Source organism: Apodemus sylvaticus, chromosome 13, assembly GCF_947179515.1.
Source record: "Apodemus sylvaticus chromosome 13, mApoSyl1.1, whole genome shotgun sequence".
NCBI lineage: Eukaryota > Metazoa > Chordata > Mammalia > Rodentia > Muridae > Apodemus > Apodemus sylvaticus.
In genome coordinates this window covers 22324871-22344400 of record NC_067484.1, presented here as the reverse complement: position 1 = coordinate 22344400, position 19530 = coordinate 22324871, and the positions used below count along the sequence as shown (strand labels likewise).

At 45.5% G+C, this 19530-nt stretch overlaps 1 protein-coding gene across 1 annotated transcript in view; it reads left to right on the top strand.

The window, feature by feature from the left end:
* Positions 1 to 12857, top strand: part of Myo5b (myosin VB) — a 313010-nt gene extending 300153 nt beyond the window's left edge. Inside the window, exons 35-39 of the mRNA XM_052155754.1 lie at positions 415 to 565; positions 1757 to 2042; positions 3893 to 4067; positions 5643 to 5723; positions 11673 to 12857. Of these exons, the coding sequence (XP_052011714.1) occupies positions 415 to 565; positions 1757 to 2042; positions 3893 to 4067; positions 5643 to 5723; positions 11673 to 11825 (846 nt within the window). The 3' untranslated portion in view covers positions 11826 to 12857. The remainder of the gene's footprint in view (positions 1 to 414; positions 566 to 1756; positions 2043 to 3892; positions 4068 to 5642; positions 5724 to 11672) is intronic.
* The last annotated feature ends 6673 nt before the right edge of the window (positions 12858 to 19530 follow it).

Here is a 19530-nt window from a genome sequence, read left to right as displayed (position 1 = left end):
TCCTAGTTCAGCAGGCTAAGAGAACAGTGTCCTCCCTACCATTTCTGCCCAGTCATTAACTGAAAAAATGACTGAAAACAGTCTGTGGATACCTCCTACAAACAGAAGCTGGCCTGTGCCATATTCCTGTAAAATTTCCCTAAGATTTTAGGGAAATCTGAACGAAGTTAACACCAGATAAGCATCCAAAAAGTGTGAATCCCTCCATTAATTTTTTTCTGATTTAGGGTACTCAATATGTGGCACTCATTTTATTTTTGAGAATCCAAATGATTTAGGTCCTTTTGTTTACATAATCTGTATGTCATGAGGGTGGAGCCTGCAAATAGGAAGTAGTTGAAATGCCTAAGCCCAGGAGATAGGCGGAGCCCGGGAGACCCCAGAAGCTTACTGACGCACGCCTTTCCTCTTCAGGGGTTCATGACACAGAACACCGCGAAGCAGAATGAGCACTGCCTCAAGAACTTTGACCTCACGGAATACCGCCAGGTGCTCAGCGACCTTTCCATTCAGATCTATCAGCAGCTCATTAAAATTGCCGAGGGCTTGTTACAGCCTATGATAGGTAAGCTGCCGCTGCAAGGGGTCTGGAAGAGGAGGGTGGGGCAAGTTTGCTTTGCCTTTTCGGAACCAAGAGTTACTAGCTGTGGCCTCCAAACCAGAGCCTTCCTGGGGAAGGCATGAAGTGGTACATATTGTGCTTAAGACTTGGGGAATTTTCAACAGCATGCCAGCAGAGTGAGGTGGCTTTCCTTAAAGTTATTTTTTTCTGTAGTCATTTTCACAAGCAATATAATGGTGTGAGTGCAACCACAACGAAGACAGTCTCTTCTTGCCAGTGAGGTGCTTGTGAGTCAGGCTGCAGGAGGCGGGAGGCAATCCTACTTATGTACTTTGCACACAGCATTGAGTGTTGAACATGAAGTCAGAATGGAAAGAACAACTGCATTGTAACAGTGGCCTGACACAAGTGTGCCACTCAGTGCCCCATGAAGGCGGGGAAAGAAGTTAAACCTGGCCCTGGGTAATGGCATCTCTAGGTTCTCAACACAGACATGCTGAGTGAATTCACAGAAGGAACAATCCAGAAGGAGAGTTCCTGGGATAAATTTCATATCAAATCTTCTATCCTATCTAGTTTTCTTTTAAGGTCCTTCCCACATAGAAGAACTGATATATCAAGCTGGATATGTTTCAAAACTTGGACTAATTATGGTTGATTGCACCAGTTCCCAAGTAAGACCTGGGTTCAGATCCTGGTGCTGCCTCTTCTAACAGCTCCTGTAGCCAAATTATACAACTTCTTTATGCTTCCGTTTGCTCATTGGTAAAGTGGGCAGTGCCTCATAGGGCTGCTGGCTGAATGGAAGAGGTGCTGTCCATAACCTGGTACACAGTTTAATGCTATTGAATAAGGATGTTGAAGGAACTAACCTACTAGTTACACAGTTGGTGCCTGCCCTAGATCCCTACCAGAGCTGGCTCAGTTCTTAAACTTCGGATACCTGACAGAGGGAGTACAGGGCACAAATAGTACACATCCATTATTTTTGTCCAACCACCATGAGTTTAAGTAGCGTTATGTTCCATAGTTAATTTATTCAAGATGGAAATTCACCAGATTCAAAATCCTTTGCCAAATGTATTGAGTCCCTTACATATGTTGACCCCGAGCATGTCTAAATGGTGACCTGAGTGGTCTTACAGCAGAATTTTGAGGGGAACATATGAGCTTCTAACCATGCCTTCCTTTCAGTTTCTGCCATGTTGGAAAATGAGAGTATCCAGGGGCTGTCTGGTGTGAGGCCAACTGGTTACCGGAAACGCTCCTCCAGCATGGTGGATGGAGAGAATTCGTATTGCCTGGAGGCCATCATCCGCCAGATGAATTCTTTTCATACAGTCCTATGTGACCAGGGCCTGGACCCTGAGATTATCCTGCAGGTGTTCAAACAGCTCTTCTACATGATCAACGCTGTGACTCTTAACAACCTACTCCTGCGGAAAGATGCCTGCTCCTGGAGTACAGGCATGCAACTCAGGTGAGAGGGGTTACTCACGCCAGCACATGGAGACCTGTAGTGGTAATCTGCTAATCTGCTCTGAGCTCTTGGCATGTGAGCACTTTTTAATCTGGCGAACCCACCAGAGTTCTCTGGATTCTCAAATGAAAACACACATACACACACACACACACACATGTAACCTTTATATTTTGATGTCTTCACTAGTTCAATGGCTGGACCACTCCTGAATCTCCATGTGGCTAACACACTCCCCTCTGATATTCCTAAATTAATACTTGCTAAATCTATATTTTGTCTCTGTTAATCCAGACCCAATTGGGGGAGTGGCCCATCTGACCATTTGTCCTGATTCTTACATGTCCGCCCGCTCTCCCTTCTGCAGGTCTTAAGTCTGCTCTCTCTTCAGTCCCATCATTGCAATTTTGCTCCTCCTCCTCCTTCCCTTCCTCCCTTGTCCCATAAATCTCAGTCCTGCCTTCGTCTCCCTGCCCAGCCATTGGCTGTTAGTAACTTTATTGACCAGTCAAAAACTAATTTGGGACAGGGACCCTCAGCATCTGGACACTAGATTCCCATGTGATTTGGGGAGCCAAACTAAGACAAAGCATTAGAACCAATGCCTAGCAGAGACTGAGGTCCCCAACACAGGCTGGGGTCAGAACACAAGACAGCTGTCTCCAAGGTGAAATCCACATCTAACTGGTAACTGTCCTTCCCACAACTGTCTGACTCAAGTCCTTCACCTTCTTATTAATTGTTGAAGTTCCCTCAGCAGTGATGCTCAAACTAGCTTAGAGATGCTCAGTCAGATACGCTTTAACTAAGACTAATGCAATGTGGCCAGGTCAGCAAGATGGATGGATGGATGAGCTAGGAGTTATCAAGGCTGTCATGGAAGTATGAATGGTTGTAAATTAAATACAAATTATAAGTTAGTATGTTTAATGCATCCCTCCCGACAATCTACATAGATACATTAGGTATTTCTTCTTTGCTTAATTTTAAGCATGCATTCAGTTATTCATTCTTCACTCAATATATGCCTACTGAATGCTAGGCACTTTGTTGAGTTTTTTTTTAACATGTGTGTGCATGTGTGCATGTAAGAGTAGTGGTGCATACACATGTGGGTGAACATGTAGAGGCTAGAGGACAACTCAAATATCCACCTTTAACAAAAACAAACAAGGGCTAGAGAGAGATGGCTCGGCGGTTAAGAGTACTGACTCCTATTCCAAAGGTCCTGAGTTCAAATCCCAGCAACCACATAGTGGCTCACAACCATCCATAATGAGATCTGATGCCCTCTTCTGGTGAGTCTGAAGACAGCTATAGTGCACTTACATATAATAATAAATAAATCTTTAGGCTGGAATGAACTCAAGCAGGGGTCCTGAGTTCAGTTGCTAGCAGCCACATGAAGGCTCACAACCATCTGTACAGTGTACTCATATACATAAAATAAACAAATCTTTAAACAAACAAACAAAACACAAGCTCTCACTGGCCTGGAACTTACCAGAGTTGTCTAGGCCTGTCTCCCACCTCCACAGCCCACACCAGGATTACAACTGTGTACCACCTCACCATTTGTGGTCGGGGGGTGTGTGTGTGTGTGTGTGTGTGTGTGTGGTGTGTATGGATCTCTGGATCAACCTCAGGCCCTCTTGCTTGCAAGGCAAACATTTTACAAACTGAGCCATCTCCCTTACCCCACTTTGCAAACTTTTAACCACATGAAATAATTGAAGTGAGAGCATTGAAGTGAGGGCACTGTCACCTGAACAGCACAGCACAGCAGGTGCCCCTCCCCACCCCCACCCTGTGAATTAAGACTTAACACAGTTCCTTTTGCTTTGGCTAAGGTACAACATAAGTCAACTCGAAGAGTGGCTTCGGGGCAAAAACCTTCACCAGAGTGGAGCAGTTCAGACCATGGAGCCCTTGATCCAGGCAGCCCAGCTGCTCCAGCTGAAGAAGAAAACCCCTGAGGATGCTGAGGCCATCTGCTCTCTGTGTACCTCCCTCAGCACCCAGCAGGTACGGCCGTTCAAGACCAGCGCTGGCCCTACTGGTCTGTTCTTGCTGGGAGATTTCTAAGGGTGTGCTTCCAGTCCTATTGACATAGTTCAGATTTACAGCTGATACGATGAACCAGAGATCGATTTGGTCCAAAAACCCAACACCAATTCCCTGTAACTTTTCTGATCCTTCTTCTGTGCTAAATTACAAAGCCCACAAACCTTGATAACAACTTCATATAATTACTCCTGCATGTTCACACATGACGTGTGGAGGTCAGAGGTTGATTGGGAGGAAGCGGTTCTCTCTTTTACCACGTGTAGTCTGGGGAGTAATCTCAGATAACCAGCCTAGAGTCCTCGCCCAGTAAGCCATCTTGTGGCAGGAGCCCTCACCCAACAAGCTATCTTGCTTGCCTCATGTCACAACTTTTTAAAAACAATTCCAGATAGTTCCTTACCTAGAATTTTTTTTCTGAATCTGTCAACATGAAACTGTTTGCTTTTGTTATGCATTGTCTTTACAACTGTAATTTTTATTTGGCCATAATTTAAGACTCCATTTATATCATTTTAAATGAAGCCTTAGCAATCTAAAGGTACTTAAATATTTTAAATGCCTCTCCCCAAAATTGTGTTTATATACTACAATTTGGTTATAGATCTTTAAGTCCTCGATCTTGCCTTTGATCACAGCTTCTTATAAATGGGCCACAGATACCAGTAAATGGGACCTAAACTCTCCCAGTCAATGCACATTCTCTCCATGAAGACCTCTGCAGCCAACCAAACTGGGTGAGGCGAAGGCCTCTCTTCCCTCCTGACTTCTGAAATGAAGCTGCGACCTCTTAAGAACTGCACGTTCTTAGTTTCCCTGCTCCCCACCCACAGTAAATGTCTCACTACTGTGAGCTTATTTGTTGCTTGTACCTGGACTTGCACACAGAAGGGCACTCCCACCAAAACAGCTGATGGGCACACAAAAGACTGTGTCTGGCAAAGAAGAAAAATCTCCCTTGTAAATTAATTTTCTTAAGAAAGAGTTGGGAGATAATGGTTAAGTGCAGCTAAGAAAGCCCTCTCTCATACAAGATCCCTGGTTCTCTCCCGAAGAGCCTTACGTTACCGGCAGGAAGAGGCTGGGGATTACAGATCGGAGTTTTCTGAACTTGTGTATAAGCCACCAATCATAGGGGAAGGGTTGGCATCAGGGACGTGAGCGCCAGACAGGAGCTCAAGCCTCGCAGCGGCCTGACCACACACCTTGAGGGGTCTGTCCAGAGAGTTAAAGATTTTGTGGCACCACAGTGTTTTTAAAACTCGGACACAGTCTTAAAAGTCAAAGTTGTGGGCTGGAGAGATGGCTCAGTGGTTAAGAGCACTGACTGCTCTTCCAAAGGTCCCGAGTTCAAATTCCAGCAACCACATGGTGGCTCACAACTATCCGTAAAGAGATCTGATGCCCTCTTCTGGAGTGTCTGAAGACAGCTACAGTGTACTCACATATAATCAATTAATCATAAAAATAAAAAAAAAGTCAAAGTTGTCTTCAGTTTGTCTAGTTCTGTACTGAAGTTTGCTTTTATTCCAACAGATTGTCAAAATTTTAAACCTCTACACTCCCTTGAATGAATTTGAAGAACGGGTGACAGTGTCCTTCATACGAACCATCCAGGTGAGTCTCAAGTGTTAATTTTATAAAGTCTTAGTCAAAAGCCAAAAATGTATTGAAATGCGGGGTTGACATCTTTGCAAATACTGGCTATACTAGAAAGCCTTGCGTTTGTAGGTTTCCTGCTTCAGTGTATAATAACCTTAGCTCTACAGTAACACTGACTGCACACACGCAGTAACCTTAGCATCCATAGTAACACTGACTGCACACACGCAGGAACCTTAGCTCTACAGTAACACTGACTGCACACATGCAGTAACCTTATCTCTACAGTAACACTGCACACATGCAGTAACCTTAGCTCTACAGTAACACTGACTGCACACACGCAGGAACCTCAGCGCCCACAGTGACACTGACTGCACACACGCAAGAACCTCAGTGCCCACAGTGACACTGACTACACACACACAGGAAACTCAGTGCCCACAGTGACACTGACTGCACACACGCAGGAACCTCAGTGCCCACAGTGACAATGACTGCACACACACAGAAAGATGGCCTTATCCTTGCTTCACAGCTTCTAGACTTAAGTGTGTTTTCCAGGAACACCTTGCTACGTCAAGGTGGAATTAACAAGGGAGCTTAAAATCAGTTCCACTCCTGTGGAACTAAGAACATTTCCTTAGATTACATTCTGAACGCTTACATCTTGTCTCTGGTAATTACAGTATTTACCCTTGATGGGAAGAAACATATCAAGCAGATTTATATTTAGATCCGTCTTGAGATGTGAGTTTTTAACTTAAACATGAGCTTCTTCAAGCTGAGCCCAAGGAGGTTTGGGTCCAGTGGAGGGCCTTCTTGTGTGACAGTGGCTGAAAGGAGCAGGCTACAGCAGTGACTCACAAAGCAGGGCCTGTTTCTCCTACAGATAGATGTAGGAGATACATGGACAGACACCCTGTAGTAGCCAGCATGAGCCAAGGATAGGAAGGAGGGGAACATGCCCAGAAGAGTCTGGGGAAATGGGGGGATTTATCAAAACTGTAAAGAACCCCCAGAGATCAGGAGCTTGGTAGAGAACGCTGTTCGCCTTTGCAAGGCTGGAGATTTTATTCCAATATTTAAAAGCGATCTAGAGATTTATAAAGAGTGCCCTGGCTCTGAAAAGTCCCATGGAAAAGAGTAAATGAACTCTAGCCTGGTATTTGAGTAAATATGACAGAGGTCAAGGACAGATGCCAAGTCAGACTAAAGGTGGCGGTTGTCTGAAGGGCAGAGGGAAATTCCAGGGCAGGCTAAGCACACAGCCCTCAGAGCAGGCCAGCTCACCCACACAATATATTCACTAAGGTGGGGGAGGGAGAGTGCTGAGCGGGAGCACAGGCTGGGAGGAGCGCAGAGCCAGCTCCTAGACGCAGAGAAGGGATTGGGAGACAGAAGAGACACTGCGAGATACCCCGACCCGCTGCTGATTTTTGTGGAGGGCTGAAAAAAAATCAAGCAAAAGTACAGGTTCAAGAGGTCATTCTTGGATTTGAACCTGAGCCACGTGGGAGAGAGAACCACAACTCACTATAAACAGCACCGTTTGCAAGAAGGGAGTTCAGTCCTAAGTTGACTTGCATGCACCAAGCTGACTGCAGGCCTAAGGGACAAGGGGGCATAGAAAAACATCCTTGAAGGAAAGGGTTAAATATTGCCAGAAATATGCCAGTCCTGCCCAAACTGGTTTTTGCCAGCCATAGTTTGTTTTTTTCCTACGCAGGTGAGCTACATTTGATCTCATGACCAGCAGTCAGAGCTGCTTGTTAAAACATACCACTGCCTGCGTACTGTGTACAGTATGCATGTTTAAACACACACTGGATTACTGAAGCATTGCATAGTAACTCATAAATATGTATGGTTTTCACATATGCATTAAAACACCCAACTATTAAAACTTGTATACTGTAAGCTTGAGAGCTGTTGGCCCACCCTGGGGGTTCACAGGGGTTCTCTTCGACACCACGTACATACTGTCTAAGTGTCTGCCAACCGTGTATGCCTCGAGCTGCCCTTCAGACTCTTTAATCAGCCCCATTCTCATGTTCACCCCTAAATCTTCTACAATCTCAAAGCTTTTTTTTTCTTTTTTATTTCATGACCTTTATTACTTTAAAAATGTGCAGATAAACCAGACCCCAAATCTGTAAAACTTAATGAGCTCACATACAGTCAGAATTCACATTCAGAAAGGAAGCTGTGACTCTTCATCTTAGAACTTACAGCCTCTGTTGACTATCTTGTATGCACTTGTGTATTACCCCACATAAAAAAACCCATGACAGAATTAGATCTAGAGTTAGCTCTCTACACTTTCATAGCTCGTGTCCGTTACCTGCACCGTCAGCCCTCACTTCTTTCTTGTTCTCTTTTCCTCATGTTATACTGTGTGCACAGGCACCTTTGTCTACATGAATATGCTATTGGCTAACTCTGCATGAGAAAGAACATGTGGTTTCTTTTATTTCTGAGATTGTGTGACCTCATGTACTATTATATATTCAAAGTCCATTCATTTTCTTGAATCTTCTAAACTTCTATTTTTTAGTGCTGAGTAACATTCTATTAGCTAGATAGACAGACATCTAGATAGATATAGATAGTAGATATATTACCAAATTTTCATTATCCATTTATCTGTGGACAAATAGGTCCAATTCTTTGCTATAGTGAATAATAATAAATGGGGTGTTAATGTCTCTGTGGTAGGGAATGGAGATTCTCTGGGTCCGTACCCAGGAGTGAAATGGCTGAGTAGTAGAATGGTAGTTCTACTTGTGATGATTTCCATAGTGCCTGTATTGCGTTGCACCCCTACCGACAGTGCACAGGGTCCTCTTCCTCCACATCCTCTTCCACACTCATTTTTCTGAGTTCTTGATGATGGCCATTCTAACTGGGGTAAGAGAGTATGTCCAAGCAGTTTTAACTTTCATGACCCTGGCAGGGACGGGTGCTAAACCCTTTAGTAAAATAGCTATTGGCTATTGTTCTGGGATCGTTGGCAGTTTTAGCCCCTGGCTATTTACCTTCTGCTGTTGTTTGTAACCTGGCTTTTTGCTCCTTGCCTGGGTGTGGCTGGTTTACTCCGCTGCCCTCCCTTAGTGTAGCTCACCGCCTCCTTCGTGGTGCAGAAGGGGTTATTCTCAGAGTGCACCTCTGAGTGCTGGGCCTGCTCCTGCACAGCTGGTGTCCAGTGGAACACCCTTTGCCTGTGCCAATATCTTGTGTTTTCTTCTAAAAGTTTCAGGGTTTGGGGTTTAAAATTAAGGTTTGTGATCCATTTTAAGTTGGTTTTATACAAGCTGAAAGTTACAAATCTAATTTCACTTTCTGAAGATAGGAAGTCCAGTTTTCTTAGCCCCATTTATTAAATGGGCTATCTTTTTTTTCCCTGAGACTATATTTTCACCTCCTTTGTCAAAGGTTAATTGGGCATTTTCCAGGGCTTTTAAACAATAGAGCCCACACTGCAGGACCAGAAGTGCTCTGAGAGGCCTTTCTGAGGAGCCTCCTGCTCCTCTCTTTCATGACTGACAGGCTGTTCTGTAAGAACCAATGCAGCCATCAGTAAGGGACCATGCCAGGTGCCACCAGTGCCACCTCTGGTACTTGGTTTAAGGAAGCTTGTTGCTTCCTCCATACATAGCCCTACCTGCCCCTGCCCCTCCCCCTCCCCCGCCTGCCCCTCCCCCAAGCTTCTCTCCCTTTTGTAGCCAACCTGTCTGTCAAACTATCTTACTTTGAATTTGTGGCCCTGATCTTCGGATGCCAGCATATGACATCTGGAGGTCATCATCCTGGTGACTGAACAAAATGAGAACAATCTGCGATTCCAGAGTCCTTGGGAATCCATTTCCTCGCAGCCCTGCACTCCAGTGGCTCACTTTCTACCTCGCAGTAAAGGGCTGCTGGTACCTGCAGGGCTCACTCAGCCTGTTTCAAGGCTTCCATGGAACAGTAAAGGTGCTGAGACTACAGTGGTGGGAGCCAGCTGCTCAGGTCCTGAGCAAATAAGAGCCCTTGGTCTTCCCACTCTAAAGTCGGGTAACAACGGAACTCTCGAAAGTTACACTATATCGCAATATTGTCACTATTTGAAACAATGGTGTCCTGTCTCAAAGAGGGGGAAAACCAAAACAGCCCATTGTTGTGTCTCAAGCTGATAGGGTGTGATGTGCATTTTCCTGATGAGGATTTAAGGATCTTCCTCTTGGCCACTCTCCTGCGGTTCAGGGACCTTAGCTACAAGTACAGTTCCTGCCTGAAGGTCATGGCTCAACAGTTAATGGTTAATTCCCAGGTAGACAGAACAAAGCAGGATGTTGCAAAATTAATGCCACTGACAAATACAGTACCTGCCAGGTGCCAGCAACTGAACTATTTATTGAGTTACTGACTCTCGATCCTCACAGCCCTGTAGGTGAGCACACTCTCCATCTCTCCCAAGGGAGATGCGTGGATGTGATTTAGCTATCTGTCACGGGGTCACACTACCTGAGATGATCAACTTGCAAGGAAAAGAATCATTTTCCTTCAGATATTTTAGTCCATGGTGGCTAACTTTGCTCTTTGGGTCTGTGGCTCCACAGAAGTTAACCGTGGCACAGTAGGCAGAGAGCACCTGTTTACTACATAGCAGCTGTGAGGCAAGAGACAGCAAGGTCCAGGGTCCCTGTGCCTCTTCAAGGGCATGCCCCAGTGCTAAATCTTCCGTGCTAAAGAGTCCTTCCGGGTCTGTTTACTGATCTCACCTTACGTCATCAGTGGGAGACTGAAGTGTCCAGGTGTTGATGGAAAGCAGCTCCTCCCTTCGGGTCTGTCAGTGTGGGCATGAGAGATCTGTAGGCTCTGTTTCTAACTGCTTCTGTCTATCACTGTTCACGATGAATTGAACTCTTCTCAGCATGTCTTTGTCTCCAGAAATGACATAGTCTTTTGTCCTTGAAGGAAACTTTGCCAGATGTTTTCTCCTTTGTTTCCCTTTGTGGTGTGTTGCTTCCTAACATCCATGGCTTCTGGTGAACACCAGCGTTACCCTCATTTCAGGATACTTTGTAACAAATGCATGTCTCTGGAGCTCCTTTTAAGATTTCCCATCTTTGGGTTTTGACAGTTTGCAGGTCTCTGTGTGAGTTTATCCTGCTCAAAGTTCAGTGAGTTTGGACGTGCTCGAATGCACGGCCAATGGGTTTGGGGTGGTTTGGTTTTAGTTAGATGACTTTTCGCCCCTTTCCCTCGTTTGTTTCCTTTTGGGACTTCTAATAGTATGCATGTTGATATTTTGCTCCCTGGACTCTCAAGCTCTCTTTGTTTGTCTGTTTTTAATTTGAACCCTGATCCCCCTGCCTCCGCTTCCCGTTGCTGTCACTGCAGGGTGTGCAGCGCCATCCCTGGCTCCACTCATTCTGTCCTTCTTAGGCTTTGATCACTCCAGCTCCAGCTAACTCTCACGGCAGTGCTGACCAATCCTTTCACAGGAGTTGCCTAAGACTATCAGAAAACACAGATGTTATATTACGATTCATAACTGTAGTTATGAAGTAGCAGCAAAAATAATTTTACAGCTGGGGGCGGGTTCACAACACTAGGAACTGTATTAAAAGGTTGTAGCATTAGGAAGGTTGAGATCCACTGCTCTAAAATCTGGTCCATTACCCATGCATGACAGTCCTCTCTTGGAATTTGTACCTAAGATAGAGTTTCACCTTTTCCCTTAGATGGAAGCATTAAAACCATGTTAGGATGGAGAAGGGAAGGAGCGTGATTGGCCCCAACAACCTAAATCAGGGCTCGTCTCAGGGACACAGGGAGCCCACTTGTCCCGACTCCGCACTCCTCCCACGTCATCTCAGAAATCTTTCCAGGCCATATGCTCCCTCGCTTCTGTGAAGTTATTGAAACGGCTATTTTTAGGTAGTTCTAAGTCCTTACATGATCCTACTCTGTCCACAGGCTCAGCTACAAGAGAGGAATGACCCTCAGCAGCTACTGCTGGACTCCAAGCACGTGTTTCCCGTTCTGTTTCCATACAACCCATCGGCTCTGACCATGGACTCGATCCACATCCCAGCCTGTCTCAATCTGGAGTTTCTCAACGAAGTCTGAAGATGTGTGTTTCCAAGGCGAGCGAGAAGGAACCATGTGCTGTCAGCTGAGAGAATGGGAGATCTGTAAAATACGCCCAGCGTAGGTCAAACCATGTTAGAGACCAGCGGGGAGCTAAACAGTGGGGTGCACATTTGTCATCGGTTTTTGTACATGCTGCTCAGAAAACACCCAGAATGTAGATGATTGTTAACGCTGGGCTTTCAGGTTAGACCAAGACGCATCAGAACGAATAGCCGCTGTGTAGCTCCAGTCGCCATATAAAAATGCCAGTTCTCCAGGGTGGAAGTGCCTAGCTTTGATCTTTGTATATAACTTGAGAATGTTCAAACTAAGATAATATTAAAAACACATGACATAAATTGCCTTCGTGGGTCTTTCAAGACATGATGATACTAATAACCACCAGAATGACACATATTGATAAGCCAAAGGTGTGGATGTGGTAAGATGTCTGAGAACAAAAGTATGAGCCTACGCCTCGGGAGAATCCTCCAGTGAATTAGTATTCACTGATGCCTGGTCAGTAGGGCACCGCTGTGACTGGCCTCAGGCCGAGCATGCTGAGTATTGCTTCTAAGCAGATTGGATGACCCAGCCTCCAGAGGCTCCAGCTCGTGCGGCAGTCTCAGGTTTGTAAGAGAGTTGTACTAAACATACTGCTGTCACAGGTGCCAAGGGTGAGAAGGACGGAAAAGTTCATTCTCCGTGGCTGGCCAATGCACTGAGACAAGAAGGCTTCCGCAACAGTACAAGAATGAAAGTGATAGATTGGGATGGAGAGCTTCTATTTATAAAACCAAACCAGTGTCCCGCTGATTCCAGGCCCCAAAGTCACAAGGGACACAGACTCAAGAACCCACCTGTCTGAAGAGCCTCTCGAGGAGACTGCATGATCAAGTCTTATCCAAAGATTTGTGGGTTTGTTTGTTTTGTTTTTTAATTGCTTTGAAAAGACTATAATAGCTTAGGCCAGCTTTCCCTTCAAGTTATTTTCAACATTTTTTTCAAAGTTTAAAATCAATGTAAATACTCTGCTCTGAAATAAAAGATTTAAAAGAACATTAAGTAATAATGTTTGTGACAGGATTATGTGTTTGCTCCTCAGAATTTTGTTTTGCTTTTGGGGACTTTTTTGAACTCAAGAACAAAGGTTTGGTTTGACAACCCTATATACTCTTTCTACCCATTTCTATAATCCACATTTATTAAGAGTTCGCTGTTCCTGTGGTAGTTACAGGCAGTCTGCAAACAAACCATAGAGGAACTCATTAGTATATTGAGATGTCTCCATACTTTAGAAGACTTCCCCAAGTGTCACCCAGTTTAGAAGGTTCTGGATGCTGTGCTATGACAGGTCTGTGTCCCCAGTCCCCCCTGACTGCTGGGACCAGAACAAAAAGCAGTGCCAGGCACGACTAATCCAGCAACAAACACGCTGTCCCTGCATTGTCCCTTCCGGGGCCACAGTAAGCACCCAGCAGCTCTTGGGTGCCTGTCTCCGAGAACAGCCCCTCCCCCTGTTCTGTCACAGCCCCTGAGGTCTGTATCTGACCTTTCAACCCCCAAATGCAAATAAAACAGCTGGATCTTTGACTACCTTTTTAAAGTTCTTTATGAATATAATTTGCCTTAGCGTGCACTTTAGTGTTCAAAATTGACTCATGGAAAGACTCTCCTTACCCCTCAAGAACACCCAACATGCCCTCTTGCTAAGCATTTTTAAGAGGTGGTGGCTTCCCAAATATGGCTCTCTGACCTGGCATGTAGTCTGAAATCATCCCTCACGCCACCCCCCAAGGCGGGGTACGACTCTGTCACCAGTTGGTCACTAGATAAAAGCTTAGTTATTCCCCAAATAGAGGGCGTTGGTAACTTGCCTGAAGAAACAGCTTCAGTCTCTTCCCCAGGACAGAGGTGCCCTGGCCGCTGTACTTCAGAAGTACAGTGGCTGGTGAGCAGTACGGTCTCCCGCTTTCGCTTCACCCTCAGAAGCTGACCAGATGTTCAGGCACACCAAGGGAGCACTCTGCCCTGAGCCCGGGTCCTTGGGCACACCGAGGGAGCACTGTGCCCTGAGCCCGGGTCCTCAGGCACACTAAGGAAGCACTGTGTCCTGAGCCCGAGGCCTCAGGCACACCATGGGAGCACTCTGCCCTGAGCCCGGGTCCTCAGGCACACTAAGGAAGCACTGTGCCCTGAGCCCAGGTCCTCAGGCACACCGAGGGAGCACTGTGCCCTGAGCCCAGGTCCTCAGGCACACCGAGGGAGCACTGTGCCCTGAGCCCGGGTCCTCAGGCACACTAAGGAAGCACTGTGTCCTGAGCCCGAGGCCTCAGGCACACCATGGGAGCACTGTGCCCTGAGCCCGGGTCCTTAGGCACACCATGGGAGCACTGTGCCCTGAGCCCGGGTCCTCAGGCACACTAAGGAAGCACTGTGCCCTGAGCCCGAGTCCTCAGGCACACCATGGGAGCACTCTGCCCTGAGCCCGGGTCCTCAGGCACACCAAGAGAGCACTCTGTCCTGAGCCCGGGTCCTCAGGCACACTATGGGAGCACTGTGCCCTGAGCCCGAGTCCTCAGGCACACCAAGGGAGCACTCTGCCCTGAGCCCGCATCCTCACGCACACCAAGGGAGCACTCTGACCTGAGCCCAGGTCCTCAGGCACACCGAGGGAGCACTCTGTCCTGAGCCCGGGTCCTCAGGCACACCGAGGGAGCACTCTGTCCTGAGCCCGGGTCCTCAGGCACACAAAGGGAGCACTCTGTCCTGAGCCCGGGTCCTCAGGCACACCAAGGGAGCACTCTGTCCTGAGCCCGGGTCCTCAGGCACACTATGGGAGCACTCTGCCCTGAGCCCGGGTCCTCAGGCACACTATGGGAGCACTCTGCCCTGGAGCCCTTAGCAATGAGTTCCTTTCCTCTTAAAGCTAACTTTTAACATTTGCCAACTTCATGAAATCAATACTAAATTTGAATTTAAATAAATGCAACACAAGTTTGAACTCTTCACTAAGTACTTTTGCTTCTGAGTAATTACAGTTCTGTCATGTGCCTTTAGCAGTTGCAATAACTGACTTACCACATAGTTCCCAAAAGAAGTTATGGAAAAAAAAATGTTCGGGGTGGCATCCTATGGAGTTCTGATTTATCTCATGAAAACACCTTAAAGACTCATCACGTATTCATAAATCTCACATTTGTGCTTTAAAAATTATCTTACATGTACTAACCATGCCCTGTAGTAACCGGTGTGTTTCCACATAAATCAGTTCTCACTGAAGCAGGCATTCTCCCTGGGACACCCCAGCTTCTGTTAGGGGTGGTCCCTACGGGTCCCCTGACAAGTCAGACCCAACAGTAGGCTTTCCCCTATATGGGACATGTCATAGGCACCGCTTCCCCTGATTTTTCTTGGGAAAAAAATGTTAAGGCCTGTTAATTATGAGTGCATTGAGGATTATGGTGACAAATTGGAATCCAATTCTTTTGCATGAACTAAATTCTTCTGGAACACTTGAGCACTGAGTGAGTGGCTACTGAACGTGACAGCACAGCAGCTGTCTTAGGTTCCAGTGTTATGAAGACACCATAACCACAGCAGCGCTCATAAAGGAAAACATTTAACTGGAGTGGCCTTACAGTTTTAGACATTCAGTCCATTATGAGCACGGCAGCTTTCAGGCAGACATGGTGCTGGAGAAGGAGCTGTGAGGTCTACATCTCAATCTGCAGGCAGCAGGAGACTGTCACACTAGACCCAGCCTAAGCATGAGACCTCAAAGCCCGCCTTGACAATGACGCACGTCCTCCAACAAGGCCACATCCCCTCATTAACAGTGCCACTCCCTGTGGGCCAAGCATTCTAACGTGGTCTATGGGGGTCAAACATAGTCATTCCACCACAGTAACTTTCATTTCCAAATATTTGCAGTTGGTTTCTAAAGTTAATCTGCTGCGAGTCAAATAACCCAGATTTCCTTTCTGACACCCTGCTGCCACAATCACAGAATTAGAATTACAGAGTGTAGGAAATTAGAGGGTGATGCCAATGACAAGATTGGTTTTGTTTGTTTTCCCCGTAACGAACACCAATGGATACTAAACATTTTTTTTCCTAAAATAAGACCTGGGACAGCAAGATGGCTCATGGGATAAGAAGCGCTTGCCACGTAAGCCTGCCAATCTAGGCTCACCACAGAGCCCACGGTGAATGGTCTCTTGACTTCCACACATGAGCCATGTAACAGACAACATTCTAACGCAGGGAATCAACCAATGGAATTAGACTACTGTCTGAAGTCATACTGCTGAAGAATCTAGATTTGGATATAACATTTTGCAATCAACTGGAATTTAGATGAAGGCTTGCTTCTGAAGAGGTTCACAAAATATTCAAGGATAAAGCTAACACTACAGAAGAAATGCTACTGAAAAATGTTTTTTTTTCTTTTCATTTTAGACAAGTCTGTATAAACTACAGCTGTGTTATAGAAAAATGCTTGTAACGGTTACTGTAATTTTTCTGCTGTGGATAAAAATGTATGGAAATAAATACTTTTGAATAAAGTGGTGTGCCAAATCTGAACAAAATTTAAAATGATGGCTTGACTAAAAGTATTGGCTAAAATTTACATTTTTTACGATTTCTATGTGTGCATGCATGCATGTGTATCTCTAAGTATATAGAGTTGTATGCGGCGTGTCTGCACTTGTGTGACCATGAGGGTCTGAGAACATCTAGTGTTCTCAATCTGCCTGTTCTTTGAGGCAGAGTCTCACCCCAGATCCTGGGGTTCTGTAGAGAAGCCCACAAGCCCCAGTGACTCTTCTAGCTTGGGTCTGCTGTGTCACCTGGCTTGTCGGATGGGTGCTGGAAACTGAACTCTGGTCTTCATGATTTTTGAGAAAGTGCTTTTAAGCTGAGCTTTCTCTTCCTAGCCTCTTCACCGTATGTATGTGTGTACACCTGCCCGTGCCAGTTCAAGTGGGAGGACCAGGGGAGGGTGCTCCACATCTTCCTCTACCGCTACCTCATTGCACTGAGAAAAGATCTCTTGTGGAACTGGAAGCTCACCTTCTTGTCTAGGCAGCAAGCTTTCAATATGCATTCATCTCTGTCCCCCAACGCTGGGGTTACAGGCACACACCCCTGTGCATCCAGCTTTTTTGTATGTAATAAGGATTTGAACTCAGATCCTTATGGATAGCATGTGCTCAGTCCATAACAACCTCCCCAATCACTGTTTTTTAATGCTTCCTTGAGAAACTTTATTCTCGGGCCTAGGTTCAGCTATGCAGGATTGTTTAATCGAGGAGTTAACACACAGTCACCTGTCTGTTGGGGGTAGGGAGAGGACTTTCTCTAGAAGACAGCAAGGATTTGAGCAATTACTCTAGAGCTATAGAATTCAAGGCAGTTTGGGCATCATTAGGAACCACTATTGAAATGAAATTCACCGTGGATGGAGGCGTAGCTCACAGGCAGAAGGCGTGTCCAGCACAGAGCTGGCTCGGGGTTTGGTCTCTAGCTCTGCATTTTAAAAACGTTAATGTTCACAGTGTGCGTGTGAAAAATCTCTGAACCCAGAGTCCAACCAAAGGCCATATTGTCTCTCTCTGGTAACCCACAGTAGGATACACTCTAAGGAAGGCTTCCCCTTTAACATTGCATATGTCAGGCTGTATTTTATACATGATACTCTTACCAGCCAATGGCTGAGAAGGAAAAGCACTCCAAACCTGGGAACTGGCTAAAGTCCATGCGGTTGGTTGTACTACCAGATGGTCTTACAAAATGCCCACACCAGCTGCGGCTGATAAGATAAAAACAAGTCGACATAAGCTTGTTTAAGCACAAAACCCATGGAACACTAAGCATCCCAGCTACTATGAGACTGTAGCTTCTTCACAAAATGTGTCTTTGCTGAACTCTTATTTCCTAGAGCTTAGACCTCAGGCAGCACATTTTCTCACACAGTGTTCCCATAAAACTGTATTGTCCAATAACATCAATGGCAGTCTTAGTCTGACTTTCCTTATCTTGGATTAGATTTCTATTTTTTGTTTTGAGACAAGACTACACTGTGTACCTTGGCTGGCTTGGTACTTACCAGTACTTAATGATCCCACCTCCAGACAGGCACTCCTGCTTCTCTGAACCCTAACCAAATACAAAACCTTGCCACCTTCTTGCTAAGATGCCAGTCAATTCCCTGAGGTATGGCCTTGGTGCACTCTTCCCTCCTGGCCAAGTATTAACTACAAATGTGTTTCCCAACCTGTCTAATAGACATCTAAATAATGCTGTCCACTTCCACCGTTATTGCTTTACAAGGTAAACTTGTACTCAAGGATGTATCAAGATTTGCTCTAAGCCATATAAGCTACGTGACATCTTAACAAAGGCTTCTTAGTAACTGCAAACAGTTTGTAAACAAATAGAGAAGAAGTCAATGCCTCACAGCTACCGGTACTCACTAAAACAGGGTAAACTTAAAATAAGCAAGTTCTCAAACCAGTGCCTGACATTTCATGTTGATAGTTTATTTCTTTGTCCTTGTTTGGCAAACTGAACTTCCTAGAGAGCGAATATATGTAAAACAGCCTAGCTACTATTTGCCTTATAACTGAAGTTCTCACCAGACCAGACTGTGCACTTGTGTACAGCTTTCGACTAGCACTGTCACAGGGTCTTCCTAACTAGTCTATGCTGCCGTGAACTTAGCATCTTCTCTCTCTCTCTCTCTATCTCTCTCGCTCTGTCTCTCTCAGTGCTAAGGCATGAGCCACATACTCAACACTGTACACTTGTTCTAAAACTAATGCAGCACCCATGAGGCCACCTGCTCTCCTCAGCTGCCAGAGCTGTAACTTCTGGCAACACTGAATATTACAGGAAGACTGGGGAAAGCTGTGTTAACCATGGAAATGTGGCCCAGAAAGTGTGGGAGAAGGGGCAGAAGCAGGACAATTCTGAGACCCTGATCAACTCTTAAACAGTAGAATTTACACATTTACAATTGACTCATTTCCAGTTTTATATGAACACATCTCCTCTCCAATATTAACTACAGAAAGATAACACCTCATTTCTAAAAACACTGGAGGATAACCCTGTTGCAGAACAGAACTGTTAGACTAGCTCAGAAGTCCCATGCCTAGGCCCCTAAGTTCTATTTTGAAAGGCAGTGTTAAAGGTGTACCTACCTAAATAACTATTTAAGAGACTACTTTAAGTAACTTTGTAGCTTAGTTGAAGAAGACTGTGTGTGTGTGTGTGTGTGTGTGTGAAGAATGTCAATCTCCAGAACAAATGGGAAACAGAACAGGGCATAAGATACTATTCCCTTCTTCAGGAACATTGTTTTCATTCTTACCACTGTTTCTATCCATTTTTACCCTGCATATCTTTAGTTGCAGATACTGAATATTCACCCTTAAACATTTCTGTACACAACTACAAACAAAACCCAAAACCTCCAAAAGCCAATCTCCCACATGCCAATTAATTTGGGGCTTGTCTTGGTGTGATTAGGTTCAGGGCCTGAAGGGAGGATTCCTACATAAGGGAGTTATGTCCCGTGCACAAGGGAGTCCATGGCCTCCTGACTGGTGACTGACTCTAAGTGTGGTCATTTGGTTAAGGAAACGCCTCCATTCCTTTTCTGAGACTGAAACTACAGATACTTACACATACCCGT